The following is a 21,359-nucleotide window of genomic DNA, read 5'->3' on the forward strand; positions in this document are numbered from 1 at the left end:
AACAAAGAGGTGATACAGTGAGTGTATATGGAGTTTGGCCCACAGGATGCATATAAAAGGAGAGTTCTCAAAACTAGAGGAGGATGAGACAAATCCGCTATTTTTTATTTTCCATTTCCTCCAAGATGAGAAAAAAAAAAAACCTTGTCTGTTGCAATACCTCATTACTGGGAGGACAAAACAAAAACAAAACAAACAAAATCAACCAAACTATGAAAAAAACCCCACCATACACCCAAGATACGCAGAAGATCAGAAAAAGATATATCAATAAAAGATCTTCTGAAACATCCATTTTTGCAAACAGAGGTTTAGCCTTTTCATGCTGCTTGTCTGCAGGACTTAGTATCGCTGGCAAAGTAACATCTGGGAGGTAATGGTAAATACAAGTATTTTCAAATGCATTATTTTAAAACAGAAAAATGTCTCTCTGCTTTGTTAGTCAAACTCCAAGCGATTCCTCCACACTGTGCATCTGAATCAACACAGGGAACAGAACAATACTCATTGAAACATGCCAAATTAATTCTACTCCAGAATTTTGTCTCTGCAAGCAAGAAACTAGGTGGGGGATGTTTACAAATCTCATTTCCTTGACTTTTGTTGGCTTTGCATTTCCCACAGCAAACAGTAATAGCAGAACTTTATTTTTCAAGTGTCTAATGGAGGAGAACTAGTCTAACTTTCTTGTCCTGACAAAGCAGAGTTCAATAGGTGAATAACTGGCATAAATACATACAAGATACAGATTTTTAGACTTTTCAGGATTAATGACTATAAAGCATCAGAACACTAGTAAATCATTTAAGAGCCTGCCTGTTTAGATTATGCATCTTCATGTACTGAAATTTAAATGAAGTGTAATAGTGGATCCTCTCCTTTGTTCTCCAGTCCTATAAAATCCATGCATAGCCCTGTCTGAGAGGCAAAACAGAGGCTTTGGGTATCCTTCTACCTATAAGGAACACAGGATATGTGCAGTTTCCTTGCTGGCAATAATTTTTAGAAGAACTGTGTGATAGACATGTACGCACAACAATTATGGAGTGACTAGTGTATTGCTCCTTCCTGATGTCTGCCACTCACTGGGGCAATCAGAGAAATGAGATGTTTTTGTTTTTTTCTTGAAAACAACTTTAATTTGCACTTTGGGGCAAGGAGAGACAGATTTGATCTGACAAATTTTGATTGTTTCCATGTACAGAGTTCAGCTTGTCCGAGACCACCAGAGCAGACCTAAATCACCTTAGACAAGTCAAAGTCTATCTCAAAACTTCATATCCAGATTTAGAGCTCCTGCTCACTAATACTATGAGGTACCACACTGGTAATCCAAACTGCACACAACTTGACTTCTGAGCTGAAGCAACTTACTGCTATGCTGATTTAACTGGAAAAGCTGAGAAGCCAAACTCTGCACACAGTCAGCTTCTTCCACTTCTCCCTCTTAATTTCAGTCAACTTTATATACAAACTAATTTCAACCAACAAAATTTCAAAGATTTCTTCCCTACTTTAGTATCTCTTATTTTTGCTACCTCCTGCTCAAGAGTTAGGAGCATCAGCACCAGAACCACAGTGCTTTCCTTCTAAGTCCCTCTCCATGGACAATCTCAAAGGTCTCAGAAGATATAAAAGCAATTCATGACAAGCTCACTACTCTTGAATATAAATCTTCTGCAGGTAGCCAGGAAGCTTATTTTCCCAAGCATCTACTGGTATCACACCACAGCCTTAAGATCACAATATCTGATATATACAACCACGGAGGGAAATAGACATTTTGTACAAGTCTAGTTTATTTTTAAAGAGTCAACAGAAGACATAACTTGAAGTGGTTAAGAAAAACAATTAAATATAAACATTTTTCCCCTGCTGCTGAGCAGAAGTGCTCTAAGTTACTGAGGTTTTGCACAGACCCTTTGTATGTTAACAATGTTCACATCACTGTTGCAGGAGGAGGGTGAAAATCAGCTGCCATGGATGAACTATTTAATGGTACAAGCCCAAGCCTGGCATGCCTGAAAACACTGTGGGACTGTAAGCTATACAGTACCACCATGTATAGATAGCTTTATTCATGCCCAGATTTATTGCCCCCACCCCCAGCTCTCTTTCAGGTTCATGGCTCAGAATGCTAATTGCCCAGCTTTTGTTTAGGGCTGGCTGACTGGCTGTCAAGCCAATTCTATTGCCTACTTGACAAATGAGCTCTTTTGCCTCCCTGCAAAGGCCCTAAGAAAGGCCACAAGACTGGATATTGTGCTTTTCTTCTTCTCAAGAAAGTTTAAAGGGGAGAATTCAAGCCAACTTAGCAAAAAAAGAAAAACCCGGCACCAAGTCCACAAATCTGTCCCAAACTGGTTTTAACCAGCAGCCACAGGACTCCTGTAAAGTCTGGATTATTTTTTTACATCCTGCAGTTTTAATGTGGCCTGGAACACTATCTTTTTACATTGAAAAGATTCTGTGAAGCAACAAAAGTATATCCAAGTTCATGGCCAGGCTATAAAACCACACCGCTGAATATAAAGCCACACAATTCAAAACAGAAGTTAATCAAAATCCTCCCCATCACCAAATGAAGTTTGCAGTAGGAGTCCTGAAGACCTGCTCCTGTAAAAATCCCTTAAAAATTTACACATTACAGAACAGCAGTGTCAAGTTGAAGTTTGATAAAGTCAAATTAATTGGGACAGCAGTAAGTCTTCACAGAATGGCTGAGGTCATCTGACCACCTAGCTCTGGCTGTATAGAACCATGTCCTGATTGCTTTGGAAAAATCTGCACAGACAGAGATTTAATTCAAATCACCTCTGGGCAAACTGTGCCAGTATTTGGCCATCCTCACATTATAAAAAAAAAAAGGTGTTCCTTGATGTTCAAGGGAAATACCACCTTGTGTTTCATTTTGTGCCCATTGCCTTTGTTACTGGGCACCACTGAAAACAGCCTGGCTCCATTCTTTTTGCATTATTCCTACAGGTATTTCTATAAATTAAGATTCACTGAGCCTATTCTTCTCTGGACTAAACAGTCTTAGCTCTCTCAGCCTTTCCTTTTAGGAAAGAAGCTCCAGTACCTTAATCATCTATTCAGTCCTTTGCTGAATTCTCCAGTATGTCAGCATCCCTCCTGGACTGGGGAGCCCAGAACTGGCCCAGGTGTGGCCTCACCAGTGCTGAATAGAGGGGAAGAATTCCCTCCCTCAACTTCTTGGCAACTCCTAGTACAGCCCAGGACACATTCGCCTTCTTTGTCACAAGGGCACAGTGCTGGCTTGTGGTATGACTTTGTGTACACCAGGACCCCAGGTCCTTCTCTGACAAGCTGCTTTGTTGTCATACAGCGTACCATTACAACAGCCCACAATGCCTAAGGGATATCCATCCTAGCCTCAGGCAAGCAGCAGCCTACCCAGAGAAGTGCTTTTCAGTTATGTTACAGATCTCTCAAGCCCTGGGCTTCACTTCCTTGGCTTTCATCTTCAACTCCTCATCAGCAGTAAGAAAAACTCCATCTGGGATCTAACTGATCTGCCCCCCCCCACTAAATAATACAGGGCCTATGACCTGCAACTTGATCCTGCTGACAGCACCTTTTGACCACTGCCTGTCCTCTAAAGAGCTGAGTGAAATAAAGAACTCAAATTATTTTGACACAAGTAAAATTTTTCATATTTTTCTACAAAACTTAAATTTGTCTGTGCAAAGAGCTCTGTAGTTCAGCTATACCTACACAGCATTTTGATTGTTACAATTATTAACTAAAACACTCCATACTAAGCACTGCAGAATAAAACAGTCCAAGAAGCAAGATGACCATTTTTCAAGGAAAACCCTGTGCTTTAAACCAATAAACAGTATTTTATTTTACTTGTTAATTAAAAAAGAAAACTAAAAATCCTACAATATGCAGCCTGAGGTAATGCATATTAAACCGTGGTGGGTTTTTCTTGCTTGTCTTAAAACAACATGGCATTTTCTCCCACATTCAGAATTTGATTAAAAATGGTTTAAGATGACTTGATAACAGATGTCCAAATCTCAAATAAAAACAAGAGCTTTGACTTCTAGCAATTATGAACTGAATGCATTTTCCCTAAGAAAGGGTACATGCTTTCCCATACAGAAAATACAGCAAACCAGGATTCCACTAGAGCACCTTCGAGATGTTAAGACCAATGTACTTTAGACTTCAAACACTACAGTTGTTTTCCCTTTACCTGCTCATTCACAATAAAGAGGAATCATTTGTGTTACCTACTGTAATGATACAAAAATTTTCAAATGTCTTCTACAAAGCCACTCCCAAAAAATGCAGTTCTTTGGGGCTTAGACATAGCTACAAGCTCTGAGAGTATGTTCATGAGTATTAAATAAAAAGTTTTTACATCTTTGCTGAATAAAAAAAGTCACACCACCTCTTTCTAAGACTATCTGAGCTATCCAACATCAGCATCATATGGCATGTAAATATACATAGGTGTATACAATGTGTGGTAATTAACATCCCATTACTGTTTGTAAAAATCTACATCCAAGGCACACACACAGAGCAATTACAATGTAAGTTAAAAACTCAAAATTTATCCTGAATTTTTTAAAGGCAGAACTCCAGAGTTTCCAAATGTGTTATTTTTCTGCTGCAAGCACCACTTATTATGCCTTAAGTGAAGATCAATTTATAACTTACTCAGTGTTTTCCATTAAAAGAAGAAAAAACAATTATCTAACTGAACAACACAGCACCATTGTTAACAGCCAGTTTTTATTATTTTCAAATCTCTTAAAAAAAAAGAAAAGGAAATACTGGCTTTAATTTCAGCTGTTGTCTTTTAGCAAGCCAAACTCTTCATCCAGTAACCCAAGACATACTGGCTTGTTTTGTAAATTATGCCTTGACATTTTATCTTCTTCCCCATTTCTGCGGCAAGCAAACTTGAAATTAGGCTCTGGTTCAGAAATGATTTCTCTTTTCCTGCCCGCTCACCCCACACACACACACACATACTTCCCATTTCAAAGCTCAAGGTTCATCTTGATTTTCAATTTTTGGGTTTGTTTTTAAGAGGAACAGCAATTAACATGCTATGCTAAGGCAAAGCCTAGTTGGGTATTTTTCAGGAAGCTGCCTTTTAAGGCATGTATGTTCCCCCTCCATTCCTGGACACTCACTGCCCATACTGCCCCAGCAGGGCCAACTGGTATCTGAGCTGCAGTCTGAAGGTGGAAGCACTGAAACAGTCATTTTATGGACAAGTGTCAGCCACCATTTCTTGCAAAGGTATTCTTGGGAAAGATTCCAACGATGGTCCTCTAAGTGACCCAAGCTAAGATTTTATTTGAGAGAGATGCTTGATTTTGTTTCAGCAGCAACGGTGTGTGAACACAAAATATGCAGCATATTACTGTTGCAATAATACTGTTTCAGAAAAATGATAGATAAAGAGGAAAAACAAAGTTTGATGCTATATTCAACTTACCTTTTCATTCCATGCCCACAATCCAATCCCAAGAAATGCTATGCCAAGGAACTAAAGGAAAATGAAAAAAAAAAAAAAAAAAGAGGAATTAGAAATTTGTGGTGGCTTTTGTCTGTTGGGTTCTTTTAAAGATACATATTGACTCATCCTCTCTGTTGGATAATAATTTTATTAGGACTGAGGGGCACTCAGTGAGAGTTTTACAGTATGTATCTGGTTTATTTTACAATTCAATTACTTTAAGTTGAAGAATTTAAAACTTGCACAACTCAGTCAGGCTGTCCCACACAGGAACAGTAGGTGCAATAGGTGTCACTTTATAAGTACCGAGCAAGCAAGGTTCTTTTTGAGTTTGTAGGACTCAAAGCAAACTCCACAGTCAACAATTCTGTTTGGTATTTTACCACTGCATCACCACTGCCTGCACAAAGCAACTGTCCTCACAGCGCTCTCCCAGTGAGAAAATTATTTTTAAAAATCCTAAATACACATTATCAGTATTAGCAATGCTGTCCACATAAAATAACCAATAATTTCTGAGGGAAAAAACCCAAAAATATGACTGGTCTGAAAGACTAAGAATTTTTAAAAGCCCTGCAGCTAACATTTGATAACTTTTCTCATACTGACTGTTTCATAAGGGAAGTTCCATTCTCTTTCTCCTCCAAGGGACTCAACAGCACCCAACACAACAAGTCTTCTCCATGATGAAAAAGGGAGTATCATTTTTGCTTTTGTGTCCCGGCATTCTCTATTTCACTGAATAATTTAAAATGCATCATTGCCCTCCAAATCTACAGGGATTCCATACAAAAGCTACACTAATGATCAGTGACACAAATAAAACAGGCAGAATAAGCACTCCATCTCCCAGCAGCATTATTGCATATTTGGCATGATACACATCAATCACAGAAAATATTTTAAAAACATTTAATAGATGTCTCAGCACATCTCTAAATGTCCATCTGTCCAACTTGCATAAAAGTGCCAATTAAAAAGAAAACTATTTCCACTGTAGTTTCAGGGCATGTAAAAGAATGTTGCTAAAACATAAAACTGGTTTTCTTTGTCACTTCTCCACACTGCAGTGTACAGACTTATTCTGGCACATAAATACCCTTTCTTCTTAAGATCTGTGTAAACAGTGAAGAATTCTAATGATTTTTCTTTTGCAAACAGAACCAAAGTGTTTTTCTGTTGAAAAGTGGGAGGAGGCAGGAATATAAACTTTAAAACCTTTCCCAGAAGTGATTTCAACAGTTTTAAACAAAGAAACAAGCACTTTTCCTTCCTCACATGCACTTTTTTTGAAGGGACAATTTTAGCTTTTATTACAAGGATATCTGCAAAGCATAACCCATTATCAAGCAGAATATGCTTGATACAATACCCTGAAGTTCCCAAACTCCCCTTGCATTTCTGTAACTTTCTCCTCCAAGTATGCTGTGCCAGCTATCAAAGGACCATACATACTAGGAATGAAACTTTTCTTTTCTGACTTAAAGAGTCACGACTGTAAATTTAAACAACACTAGAAGTCCTTTCTTCAAAGAAAACTGTTGCAGGCTTGGCTGTATTTTAACAGAAGATAAATTGAAATTTTTCTTAGATGGAAAGCAGGACTGCTGGTCAAGAAAGTCTTATTTCAACAGCCTTAATTATTTATAAAGTAGAAGACGTGGATTTAAGAAAGTCAGTACAGCCTCTTGTGATACACCACAAAAAAGCCAAAAAAATGTCATCTTACCTGGATCAAGATGACTGCTTTTTTTATGGCTATAAAGCTTGCCAGAAGATTGCGTGCAATCTTCCTGACTCCAGTGATTATTTGAAACTTGAGATAAAGCTGTTCAAGTTTCCAGATCTCTCTCAGACAAATGCAGCTCTTTTTTGCAGCAACAGGCTCCTTTCCTTCTTTCTTACACAGCCAAAGGCACTACAGTTGAAGGAACGGAGGGGGGAAGCTATATATTATAAAAATTCATAAGTTACATTTGAAAGTGGCAAATTGTTATTTGTAAAGGGGCACAAAACATTATGTTTTGTGAATAGGTTAATATGGTTTTGAACAGAACAAGCATGGAAAACTAGAATGGAACTATCTGATCAGCGCATATGAATGTAACTTTACATTCATATGTATCAGCTGCAGCTCCACTGACTTTATATAAATTTAATCCAGTCAAGTGTCCTGATCCTTCACCAGAACTTGAGACTTAAGGCTAAGATTACCTCATGGGTTTCAAAAGGTGACTTAAAGTAAACTACACAGATCTCAAAGCCAGGCTGAGCTCAACCCCGTTTACAGACGGGGTGATCAGACTGTACTGTGCTAAACTGATGCACCTAAAAAACAAGGTTGTTTAGCTTGTGTCAAGAAAAAAAAACAGAAAACTCAGTTCTCAGAATTTTCAAAGGGATGAGAGAATTACATGCTGCTCAGTCCACTCCATATCCTAAATCAGAAATGCTTTTTTGAGCAGATGAGGAAGAATAGATGAGGAACAACAAGCAAGATCCATTAGGAGAAAAAAGATTCGGAATGGAATCATGTACTCTCTATCATAGAATGCTGTGGAAATAAAAAGCTTAATGGAATTCAGAAAAAAAAAATTAGATAATTAACAGATGGCCCATAGCTATTGAAATGTGATTCTGATGCAGCTTCTGGCTCAGGAAGTTTTTACACTGACATTGACTGGGAAAAGATTGCTGCATGCATGTTTTGTTGGTTAAATGCCTCTTGCCTTAGAGAAACTTTACTTGCTCTACTTGAGACAAAATACAGAGGTAGGCAGACCACTCACCTAAGCCCCTACAGTCACACCATGGGAAAGACCCACATTTGCACAAACACAGCCTGCTATGGGGACAAAGCAAACAGGAATCCTCTCCATAGCCCCCACTGGAAGAACACAGATGTTCATGAGAAGACTTACACCTCTCACCAGGATTAACTTTGGATTTTCTTGACAATTATGAAAGAAACTCCTGCATAGCCTAGAATTAGAAGCAATTTCAGTGAGCAATAAAAAGGTGGAAGTTTACCTCATTATCAACAAAACACTTTACAGAGAAAAAGCCTCAATTCTCCACAGACATTTAATAAAACCATCTGGTCTAACTATAAACGGTCACTGCTGTAGAGCACGCAAAATCTTGATTTACTTTTTTTCTTTCCTTTGTTATATAATAATTTTCAGGAGAATATTAAAACATTTCTCTGGAGCATTAGCCTTACAAAAAAAAGAACTTGCATAGCAGTATTTTCCCAGCCATAAGTTTTCTATTCATAAATAAACCCAAATGTTTTCACATTTCTCTTCTATAAAGAATAAATGTATTTTAAAGTAGAAGGTGTAGCCGTACCTACTGTTACTCTGCTTGTGAAATTCACATGCTGTTTTCCCAAAGTGAATTGACCAGCATTTCAAGCTGTACGTATTTTATTCTCAGTCTTGCCTGCATAGAGGAAAATTATTCTTCTTTGGTAGGGATGCAGCATCACACAGCACAGCATTGCGCTGAAAGGCTATTGGGGCAAACACTAACAAAAAGACCAGAAAACCTTTGACAGGCACTTAATCGTTGAGTGACCAGCCATTACTTAACACAGGGAATTTTTCATCTCAGCTGACATTCTCAAATAACTTGGCACCAATTTTCAGCCAAAGGACAACAGTTGCAGGCCAAGCAGTAGGAGGCTGGCTAATGTGCCACATGCATAAACCAGTGTACATTCAAGTGTGGTTACATTAAATACTTGTGAGAGGTGGAAGTCTTGTGCAGGCACCTGATTTCACCTTCCGTGTGGCAACACAAACACACCAGCCTAAGACTGCCAAAACTATTGGAGTTCAGAACTAGAGCTTTCTGGCTAGAGCTCTTCTGGTTTGTTGGGGCAGGGGAGGCTGGGATGGGTGTATTTAAGTCCTGTATCTTAGTAATGTGAAAAACTCCCTTCCCTCGAGGTGCCACAAGAACTTTGTGCATGTGCAGGATTCCTATGGGCACTTCGCTGTTTCCTCCACACCAGTATGCTGTAGGTTATTCACTGAGCAAGACTTCCTGCTGTGATTCAAGCAGCACAGAACACAAGGTACAATAATTTACCAACAGCACAGTGGTGATCAGGACGACATGAAGTACAGCATTTCACATCCTGAAATACAGTCAGGAAAACACATGGCTCCTGAGCTTGGCACACACATAAAAGCAGTGCTGACAAGTTGCTAACTGAACTCCAAAACCCCAAATGGACAATTTTTCTCAAAGAACTTCCTCTGCAGCAGTCTGTGCTCAGTCTCACTCAAAGTTATTTTAGCTGCAATACTCACTGCTTTTTAAAAGTATTTTATGACAAATAAGTTCTTTTCCTTTTTAAGCCAGGGCAGAAAATGAGCTTAATGTGTGTGTCAGTTTTTGTTTGTCAAAAAAGGATTTAGTTGTTAATTTTGTCACTTGTTTGTTTTTAAGTAGCTCTGACAGAGAAAGAGCACCAAAGTAGAAATCAAAATGAAGTTTCACACAGTCGTCTTCTCTCCTTCATGCCACTGATGTGTACTCTGCTTAAAATATGTCACTTAGCATTCTCTCAAGCAGAACAGATAGGACATCCTCTCAACTCTACAGCTTTCACTCGGACCAGTATCACATTCAAGGAAGTACCAGAAGTCTGCTCTTATTTCTTTTTCCATATGCCCCAGTTTCAATGACTTTTCCATTCTCAACATAAATTGTTAAAGCATTTCATTTTCACATGACTAAAAAAGCGTGCTGATGAAAGGAGAGGCAAACTGCTCAAAGCACACCTATACATTCACACATCTATGCTAATGTTTACCAAGAGTGTTTTCTTCTAAACCCATTTCTTGTTTGCCTTGAGATCAGCAGCAAGAAAACTCCATGTACTACAGTCAGTGAATAAAGGTGCTGATGTGATGAAGTTAGTGATGAAGATGTTGCGTAGGCACCTAATTACCATTTTAGTTCATGGCGACACTCAGACAGAATACAAGATGTCAAACCTACTTCCATTTTATGTGCAGTCTCTAAAAAACATTAAACTATATTTCACAGATAACCATCTTGGTAAAATCTTTTCCCTCCTGACACAAAACCCACACATGTGGAATTTAAAAAAAATAAAAGAAAAAAAGATTTCCCAGTTTCCACACATTTTTCTCAACTAAATCAGAGACTGATTTTTAGAGAATAATCCAAAGGAGAAAAACAGACGTGAGAACACAACAGAAAAGCTGCCTGCTCCATCTTGCAGGATCCTTTAAGCATGACCCCAATTTTCAGAGCAAGACACCATGGCTGTTAATGTATGTTTTGTTTTCACCAGTATGGGGTTTTCCATTTTGTCTGACAAGAAAGCGAGATATATATACTTCCCCCAATGCAGATTAAATTGCCATCAGCTTCTTACTCTTTTTTCCAGTTCTTTAATTGTAAAAGCAAGACATCTGCTTTCTGTTACTGTTGCCCTACATATTTATTTTATTGCTTTCTGATGGTGCAATTGTATGCACTGCCAATCAGCTTGGAGCAAGAGTTCCTTAAGCCTGAAGTCCCTCTCCTCTTGTCCACAGAAACTGATATTCTGGAAAATACAAAAAGGAGAATGAATTATGCCCTATTTCCCTTGCTCCAACTTTCAAACAACTCCTCTCAAGCCTAGACAAAATAAATTTAACTCTTTTCAAATGCACACTGAGGCTCTTCAAACTCAGGTCCTGATGCCTAAAGAAAATACTTCATTTGGAGCAAATTTATTTTAAAGGATAAAAAACTTCAACGTATCAGTCACTTTGTAAAATTCTTCAATAAAAGCTTTTGGGATTTCAACATTTTTGTTTCTGTGAGATCTAGCTTATTCCCTAAAACTAGTACCTTTTTCCCCCTTTTACAAAAATCAAAGACCATTAAGGTAAATACCCCACCACTACCACACAGAAACATTCAAAAAGCCTAGAGATGAAATAACAAATATCTCCATTTGCAGTCACTTTGGTACACTCATCTCACATAGATCCCATCCTTTCTCTTCTTTCTACTCTCTACTGGAATTTGTTTCACCACACTCTTTCTCTACTCTCCTTGAGCCCAAAAGATATTGCAGAAAGACTGAAAATCTGCTGTACACACCTTTTCAAGGATCTTTTCCCTGCCTTCACTTCTGAACTACTGTAAGTGCTACACATCCTTGTTCTCATCAATACCATCCCATTTCTAGCTCAGTCCTCTTCACTGAAGCATCCATGACTGAAGTCAGTTTCTATTTGCAAAACCTTCAAAACTTATGTAAGTGGTGCTGTAGCAGCATATATAAACAGTATGGGCTTAAAATACAAACACATGCAGAAGAAAATTATTTTAATAAAATAATTGGGGAAAAATCCCTAAACCTGAATTTGACATCCTCTGTCATGACACTCATCATTTCTCTTATGCAGTTTGACAATGGGAAGACATATGCCAGAATGAGAAGACTTTTATAAGACAGGCGTAAGATGAGGTATAAGGGCAAATAAAGCAAGTTTTGCTTCAATCCAGGGTGAAAGAAAAAGGTTTGAAAGCAGAACTGCAAATGGGTAATTTTCCAGGTCAGTTTTGCTGCCCAGAGTTAGCAGCTTCCAACCCCTGAGGGCAGCTAGACCTCTTCTGACTGTCTTCTGCCTATTGTTGTGCCAGTCTTATTCATCCCAAACTTCTTTCAGACTATTCAGGTCCATCCCCACCATGAGTCTTCATGTTTTTTGCTGAAGCCACTGTTCCATTAAAATTTTGAAAAATAACTCCACACCCACAACCCCCCCCCCACCCCCCCCAAAAAAAAAAAAAAAAGAATACATTAAAGCCTCATTAGGAAACTGATACACAAGAGCTCACTTATTTCAGTTGCAAGCAGTAAAGCTGTAACATCCAATTCGGGCATTTGATACACCAAACAGAAAAAATCTGAGCTAGTCTTTTTCCGCAGTAACAAATGGGCAATTACATTGCCTACACAATTGATTGAACAGCTGAGAACATCAAGAGTGCAGAGCCAGGAAACACAAACAGGTTGGCTTGTCAATGCAGCAGGATTCTCTGAATGCTCAGCATTTCCTTTTGGGAAAGTAGTCTCAGCTCCTAGCTGTGCCTGCACACTACAGAGAGGGAGTCCCAATATCTTCTATCCCAGCTACACAAGCTGCCACATCCCAGGCTGTTTCATAGGAGATTCAAATGTCAGAGATTCGTTCTCTTCACTTTGCAAAGAAGCAAACAGATGTGGAGGATGAGGGAGGAATGAGAAGACTGAAGCAGTCTGGACAGAGATGCAAGTGAACACCACCAGCTTTACAGAAAAACTCAAGCCAAACAATTTCAAACAATTTAACTTTGCTCTCCTTCTACTTAAAAAAAAAAAAAAAAAAAAAAAAAAAAAAAAAGAGAGAAAAAAAAAAAAAAGCACAGAAAAGAGTGAGCAGCAGGCAGTGAACACACCCCCAAAATGCAAATGTACACAGAACTTTTCCTAGCAACTTCCTCAATATCTCTATTGCCTCTTTCCTCCACTAAATGTTTATTCCTGGTTCTCTTTCTTGAGTCCCCCACAGTAAGATATTCAAAACCATTTGCAAAGAAACTGGTACCACACATATGAAGAAATCATAGCTTAAAAAGGTACAAAGTGAGTCAATGTAATTTAATAACATGCCAAAAACCAGGTTCAGGTGATATGATGTGCTTGTATCGTTATCACACTTCTCCCTTGATCAAATCTGACTCAGAGTTATAAATTCTCTAACGGCAAATGCCCAAATGTATGGCATATCTTAGTACATGAAATAAATCAACTTCCAATAGCTACAGCACTGAGTGTGGGGTGATGCAAGAGAGAAGCAGACACCAGAAGGGCAGTGGTAGGTTTATCAAGAGTTGACAGCTTAGCAACACTTCACTTTACAAAGGTGCTCCAAGATGTACAGAGGCCAGCAGTACTTTGTCAACATAAATAAAAGCAGAACCTCAACTTGGTTTTTCAGAGAGATGTAGGGGGGGAAAAAATAAAGCCAAATGCTAAATAGGCAGGTATCCAAATTATTATCTAATACCCACACACAATTGCTATCAGCAATCCAAATGCACAAAGCCAAATTACAAGACACATGTTGTGTAAATACTGACCAAAATTATTCACCACTTTGCACTCTACAGTCATTGCAAGAGAGGGAAATGTTTTTGAACAGAGTAGCATTTTTAGCAATACCAACATTCCCCGCATGTTACACTAACTGCCGAGAAGTAAACAATTCAGACTATGCATTAGAAATAGTTCTATGGATTTCTGAATGCAGCTTCCAGAGACACAAGAGGTCTGGTAACCAGAATTTTGAAAAATTCTTTTCCAAAAGGCAATTCAGCTCTGCATTTTGTCTTGAAGTGTGTTGCTTCTTACTAATTCTAGAGATTACTGTACATAGATTGAGACTATTCACCAAATTAAGCTATATTTTTAATTATGTCAACATTAACCCATGCTTTAGTATCTATATTTATACTATATGACATCTTTCTATTTTCCAATAAAAGTAAAATATACAGGGATTGACATCAATCTGTTCTTTCTGCAATAGCACATTTCACAGGGGCAAAGTAAACAAAACTATGATTTGAATTTCTTTTCAAACACAAGCCACATGGAACAAATTGGCGGTAACAAATGGTCACAGTGCTGTTTACCTGAGGGGTTTGTTCCTGGGCGAAAGTTCCACAATTTGGCAGTAGGAAAAAAAAAGTTTAAAAAGGCAGCTATAAAACAGCTGCTTGTCTAAATGAAGCAGACTGCTGACCCTTTGGTTTGCAGACAGCACCAAAAAGCACCTCTATTATTTGTCATTCTCAAATGAGGTGTTGGAGGCTCAACTAAACCCGCAAACAAAATCCTCTTCACTTCTGCAAAGATGCCCCTTCAGATCACAACTACTTAACGAGACACAGCAGCCTGGGATGGCTTTGCTGCTGACACCTTTGATGGACTTGTGCTGAAGATACAACACTACCACCCCAATTTAATTTCAGGGTTAAACTTGCTTAAAGAATAAATGCATTGAAAAAACAGAACTACAATGGAAGATTTCCAGTTCACTATGACAGAGCCTACTCTTCTCACATAATTTCAGCTTAGCCAACAGTATGAGCAGCATCACCTACATCACATAAAATGCTCATTTGTTTGCAAGTTCAACTTTTACTCCCAATTTCATTCCCACTTTGAACTACATTATCTCCATAAACTATAGCTCCTGATGAATCCACTAGCATACTTACTGTTTGCACAAACCCTAATAGCTGATTCCTCCACCAATACCTAGCAGTAAAACAAGGACTAGAAAATGGCTTTGAGGGATCTGGAGATGTAATTGTAGTATATACAGATGGCTCCCTGAGAGAAAACCTATAAAAAGCAAGTGACTAAGACCCTTGTGCTGCAAAGCTGTGCTTTTGCAGACAGCCTTTGCCCACCACTTTTTCAAAACAACATTCCAGCAAAAAAATTCCCAACAACTGTGCACAGAGGACTGGATTTGGTTTGACTTCATGCATTCACCCACCACTTCAACTTACTTAGTAGCAACTGCTACTCCTCGTAGGAAAAGTTTCTTTCTTTCTTTCTGCTCAGCCCCAGGTATATGAGCAGCACAAAGCAGTCATTTAATTATAAAAATATGAATACTGGGTAAGTTTCCATGCCCAGCTGGACACTATTATAAAAGTGAATAAAAGAAAGCATTTATTTTTTACTATTGAGTGCCAGCAGTAAAATTCATTTAAAAACTTCAGCTGTTTCTCACGGAACAGTCACTCTGCACAGAATCTCAAAAGGGAAATCTGCAATCCACAGACTCTCAACTCCAGCCTTCCAGGCAAACCCACTAGGCTTGGCTTGATCAATTGGAAGATAATACAATTTTCTAGAACACTGTCATTAAGAATCCCACAGAATCTTGGAATAGTCATGCTTTGGGACATTACACAATAGCAATGTGTTAGGGCAGGCAGATCGCCATCAGACTGAGGGGCTCAGAAAGCCTCCTGATCAAGGGTAGACAGAGATCAAGAAATGTGTGTTCTAACAAACTTGTGATAGAAACAAGGGCAAAAGCACCAGCCAAGACTTTGCTTTCATGTTCTAAAGAAGTACAACTCCGCACTACAGATAAACCTATACATTAGCTAACAGGTAACTCTAACAATGCTTTTATACAGCAAAGAAGGTCTATCTCAGCTGCTAACTGGAGACAATTAATTCCTGCTAAAAACACCAATGTCAAGAGGGTACCCTGGTAGAGGAAGGGTAAAAACTTGAGCATAAAGGAGAACACGCACAGCATCAAACTGCTAAATCAATCTTGACACCTCTCTCTGCCTACACAGCAACTTCAATCCATGCTAGAAGAGAAAATAAACATTTTGCAACAAAAAAGTGCAAGCACAACACTACACAGAAAAACAACTTATTTGGTTTTTTCCCTTATCTGAAAAATATTGTTTAAGTTTTACCAAAGTTAATAGTGTCAGAACTTCACTTTTCAGCCATGAACTGACAAACACAAGCAACAGGAAAGGATTCAACTTGAAAGGCATGTTTTCCCAGAGAAGCGTTTGGAAAGGAAACTGCTCTTAAGATAGCTTCTCCTGCTTTTCAGCCTTGCTTTTGTTTAAGAGCAAGTATATTTGGAAGTTGATTCTAAATTTGAGAAGTAAATGCAAACAGAACAAAATAAAGTTTAACTGAGCAAGGAAAAGCAATATCAAACACATTTTTCCTGTTTTTTCAATAATTCCATTTACTGATGCTCTTTGAAGCAACTGGAACTATTAGTATATTGACAAACATGCTCAGAAAAGTCCAGAATGCTCTGCCTGCCTTCTCTTCCATTTCAAAACACTTCAGGCTAGAAAATTTCCCCATTAACCTGTGCTGTTGTTCATCCACTACAAGGACATTAGAAACCTTTCAAAGCAAGAATTGTTTTCCTTTAATGGTACTTGCATACTTTTAGATATTTCTTTATTTGAGTTGAAACATCAGGAAACAGAAAGAGACCTTTCAATCTGGTCCTTCCCTGCTGCACAAACACTGCAATTAACCCTGTACTGGGCTTCCCAGAGACAAGGTAAGAGCAGAGGGCTTCAACAACACACAGCTGTACCAGCTGTGACCATGAATGTGGAGCTATTAGCAAGAAGCCTTTCCAGCGACTCATGTCCTTTCCCTCAGATAGTGAAGAAAGGTGACCACAAACAAATTGAAACAGTAGGAGGGCTGAACATATGGGACATACAGATGGAATAAAACCTAACAATCCAAACACAGTGTCATATACTTAAAGACTAAGAAAATATCTGCTATAAGCTGAAAATTTATTCACTGGAAGCACAACAGAAGACAGCCTTGAAATTGCATGCATCAATCTGTGAGCTAGCAAGTTGATGGAATACAGAAAGTGAAAATACTTGACATTTAATAAAACATTCTCAGAAAGAATGTAACTGCTTTCTATAAGTTTCTCTCACTTGCATTCTTTCTGCAAAGATGTACAATGGCCAACACCACCTGTACAGCCCACCAAATGTTCGTGGGCTCTTCTTTCGAGTGTCACACTGTCACTGGCAGTGCCCAACTGTAGGAGTAAAAGCATACGGATTACAGCTCCCATAGGAGACCCCACTGCACCCCATGAACACTCACCAATGAAACTGGCTTCTCAGGATTTTTGTACATGGGCCTGTAACACTTCATAAGAGGCTGGGCATGTCAGCATAAAACTGCACCTTCATTAACTACACTGCAACCTAATCAATGCTGGGGAGACAAGGCAGCCCAGAGTGTAGACTTGAATGCAAACACACAAACAGAAGCATACAAGATTACACCTCCTAACTCCTCAGAGTGACAGGGTTTTTTCATTAAGGGACATGTCTTCAACAGCTCCTTCTGTGTCTGCTAATCTCCTCATCTCCCTAGTAAATCATCAAACTTGTGTCACACAAACAGTAAATAAGAGGGTTTTCTAGGATCAGGCCTGTAATTTTTGCTTTGCTCCGAAGTCACTCTCATTCATCAACCAGCCACAGCTAGCCCTTTCCACCTGCCATGAAAGAACAACACACTGTTTCCAGCGTGGGATGGGGTTCCTCAGTCCACCCCATTTAGATGTGCCTGCATAAAATCACCACTCAATTCCATGACATTTGGTACAGCACTGACCTCTATTCACACAGAAGGCATGAAAAGAGCCCAGTGTAGTGGAACTGCGTTCCCGGCACGGCCACGCTCTTCTGGCTGCCCTCACATGACCTCTGCTTGGTTTCTGTCACTGCCAAATGGGTGCACAAACAAGTGCAGGGTGGCGTGTCACATCCTCTCTCTCGATGCACCAAATCAAGCAATTAGACTCTATAGCAGGCACCCTTAGGGCATTAAAAAGAGAGAGCAAGGGGAACAGAGTGTGTGAAGACAGAGATAGCACCGATTGCTTTTTGTCTCTCCTTCACTTAATCCGGTAATTAGCACTACCAGCTCTTGCGTCAGGCAGAGCAGAAGGAAAAACCCTCTATGAGTTGAAATTATATGCCCCAAATTAAGCAGAGGGGTTGCTGCCCTGCCTGCCATTACAGTCAATATATGTGATTTTTATGTAACAATGCAGGACAATAAATCCATCCATAGTTTTCTGCACTGTTAGTATGGTCTATCACCGACTTGCTTGGAGCTCCTACTCCTGCTTCTCCTACACAATTCCTACAGGATACGGATGTTTGAAGCTGTGCTACAGGAACTCACCAGCCCCAGTTTGTAGCATGCACAAGCCCCTGCACTCTCAACCAACATAATCACATTTCTGCATAAAGAAAGCTTCTGATCATCCATGAGGCCATGTGGAGGCTGGAGCTGCGAAACAGGCAGCAGAAGGAGAAAGCCCACACTCCACAGCGTTCCAGTGACTAAGAGAGATTAGATCTGGCTGCTGGCTGAGCTGTCTGTCCCCATAAGACACTGCATCTATTATCTATATAATGGCATGAAATACCACTAATTTTTTTTTTATGTTTGAAAAAATTGCACTGTTTTAGCTCTCCAGGCAAAAGAGGCACAACAATCAGGATATACAAATATACCAAACTGTGGCACAATTCCCTCCAGTTTCCCTTTTGGCTTCAACAGTAGCCAAGAACTACTAGAAGCTTTTGAAAATTCTCTCCATAATAATTACAGTGCCTGACTTATTACCAAACGTGTAGTTAAAACTGAGGAGTGGACCAAAAATAACGGGGACCCTCTTTAATTCTACTGCTATTAATTCTCATCACAGAATTAGAAGGTTAAAAATAGTACCACTGTCTTTGGAGCCACCTGCTTCATCTCCTCTTAAAATATATTTTTATTTTAGAAAGAAAATATTTAATGAGTGTCCACCAGCTTTACCAGATTTTCTGTTCCTTAAAATTGCATGTGATCACTCTTACAAAAGAAATTTTTTTACCTCTTCATATGAGAATAGCTACCTGTATTCTTGTATTCTCCCTATTTTTTAAATGGTTATTCCCTTGCAAAATTAAGGCATCTTACAGATCACAGATTCCCAGGAGAAGAAAAAAGAGGTTCCACAAACACAGATTCCATTCTTTTCAATTGAAGGATTCCTTTAATTCTTGGCTCCCAGTAAATATTAAATATCTTCAACTAGTTTGAGTCCTAAAATATTCATACATGCTTACAGAATACATCCATTTTTTCTCAGCAAATTTCACTAATCAGTGTAACACCTTCCTATTTCTGCTATACGAATCAGCAATAACTGGGAGCAAAACCAAAGACCTTAAGTGCCTCATACTGTGTCCTATGCACAGGAGTCTTTTTTGGCTACTTCCCTGTATTTCTATGCAGCCTTCCCATAAGCCAAGAACGAAAAGACTGGAAGTTTGCACCAAAGTAAGGAGACAACTACTCTGTGGGTCAAGCTCCACTGACAGAAGCGGTGCAATTAAGAGCTCAGCTTAAGCTCTGACTTATACTTTCTACTTAATTCACTCTTCCAAATCCTGTCACCGAGGGCTTTCTGAGTAATCCAGCCACTCCAGTATTCCAGGTGCACACAAGGCAGGCGTAAGACAGCTGATAAAATCACCCCAAATACACGTACGTGTACACTGCCTTCAAGCAAGCATTTCAAATTTTGGACAAAAGATCTCTGCCACAATGCACGGTCTCCTAGAGTAATGAGAGATACTAGTAAATGCAAAATCAAAACTTTGATACATTTTTACAATAATATTATCTTTTCATATTGATCAGAATATATTTCTAGCTTTAAAAGACAAAATATGATCAGACACTAACAAAAATACTACCTGGATCTCAAACACTCCTATCCTTCCCATTTTTCTTTTCTTTTCTTTGGAGAGTGTGGCTCTGAGTCCTTCCTAATAATTATTCTGCAGTTAATCTTATGAATTGAGATTTTCATTCCTGTGTTCAATGATGCTGAAAATTGCCCATGTGAAGAAATCCCCTTGGAATTACACCAAAACTCCTGCTATTCTCAGCACGTACAATGCACAGTATGGTGAGCTGTGTCGTAAGCACACAGGTAAGTCTTCAATTGCAAAAACCTCATTTCATAATGAAAATTAACATACCACCCCGCCATAACTTGCAAAACAAAACCGGAAAATGAATAAAGGAACCCTGAAAAATACAATATCTGTTTGTAAAAGCTGAGGAGGTGAGCTGAGCTCAATAATCTGCCCTGAGTCCTGCACAGACATCTGCCAGTCCCAAAGCAGTATCTTGGCTGTGCTTCATTTTCAGAGCCAGTGCACTTCACTAGTCTGAGTAAGTAATCAATGCAGGACAGTCCAACCTGGTGATTTAGAATATTTTTGTTTTAAATGCATCCTTGCATGAAAATTCTCATTTTAGATTTTTTAATCTGAATGCGCACTTAGAAACTTATTTGATTCACTGTAAAAAAAATAAAAAACCTGTAACATTGACATCTTATCAGGTGATATAGCCTAACCAGAAGTCATCTATCCCTGTTATGCCTTCAGGAAAAGGCATTGAGGAACACCTTCTAACTAAAATGTATCATTTTTATCAGTCCAATTGTAGACAGACACCTATTTTTAATACTTTTGCATAAGGCCATTGCTACTGATTTTGCATAGAAAAAAAAATCCCTATGAAAGTAAAATTTCTTTCACCCCAAGAGCTGTCACCACTTTTATTCTTCTACTGCAAAAGAGCTGCCAAAAAGATGTTTATACAAAAGCAGCCTCATGTCCCCATCACCTCTCCACTTACACAAGAGCAAGAGCTTTGCTAGAAGCATGTGTATGAACTCAGAGTCAGCAGTTTTTACACAAGACAGCTGATCTACTTTTCAGTGAGTCTTCTTTGAACAAGCCATGTGTCCTGCAGCACAGATAAATGCATTTCCATTGACTTTTCCTATCAATTGTTCAATCCCATTCCACAGAAGCAAAGCTGCAACTTGAACAAAAAGGATCGAGAAGTGTTTATTCAATTAGCAAGGGGAATTCCCCACTGAATTATTACTGAATGAATATTGTATATTCTTATATCAAATTACAAAAAAATAGGGCACACCAGTGAAATTGTATAGTATGGGGTTTTTTTAATCAAAGAGTAATTGGGAGCAATAGATTGAGATTGATACCATTGCAGCAGAGATAAAAAGAAACCAGCTCCAAGTTAGGGCAATGAGCTCTTTTACTGTATTTTAGAAGTCACAGAAATACACCTAACGAGTGTAGTATTTCTCCTGAGAAATCTAACACCTAATAT

The 21,359-nt window shown here is 38.8% G+C and overlaps 1 protein-coding gene across 1 annotated transcript in view; it reads right to left on the reverse strand.

Annotated features, from left to right (window-relative positions):
• TSPAN5 (tetraspanin 5) overlaps positions 1 to 21,359 on the reverse strand; it is an 81,169-nt gene that overhangs the window by 18,233 nt on the left and 41,577 nt on the right. Inside the window, exon 2 of the mRNA XM_056490939.1 lies at positions 5,486 to 5,536. Within this exon, the coding sequence (XP_056346914.1) occupies positions 5,486 to 5,536 (51 nt within the window). The remainder of the gene's footprint in view (positions 1 to 5,485; positions 5,537 to 21,359) is intronic.

The sequence above is a fragment of the Oenanthe melanoleuca genome, chromosome 4, assembly GCF_029582105.1.
Source record: "Oenanthe melanoleuca isolate GR-GAL-2019-014 chromosome 4, OMel1.0, whole genome shotgun sequence".
Classification (NCBI taxonomy): Eukaryota; Metazoa; Chordata; class Aves; order Passeriformes; family Muscicapidae; genus Oenanthe; species Oenanthe melanoleuca.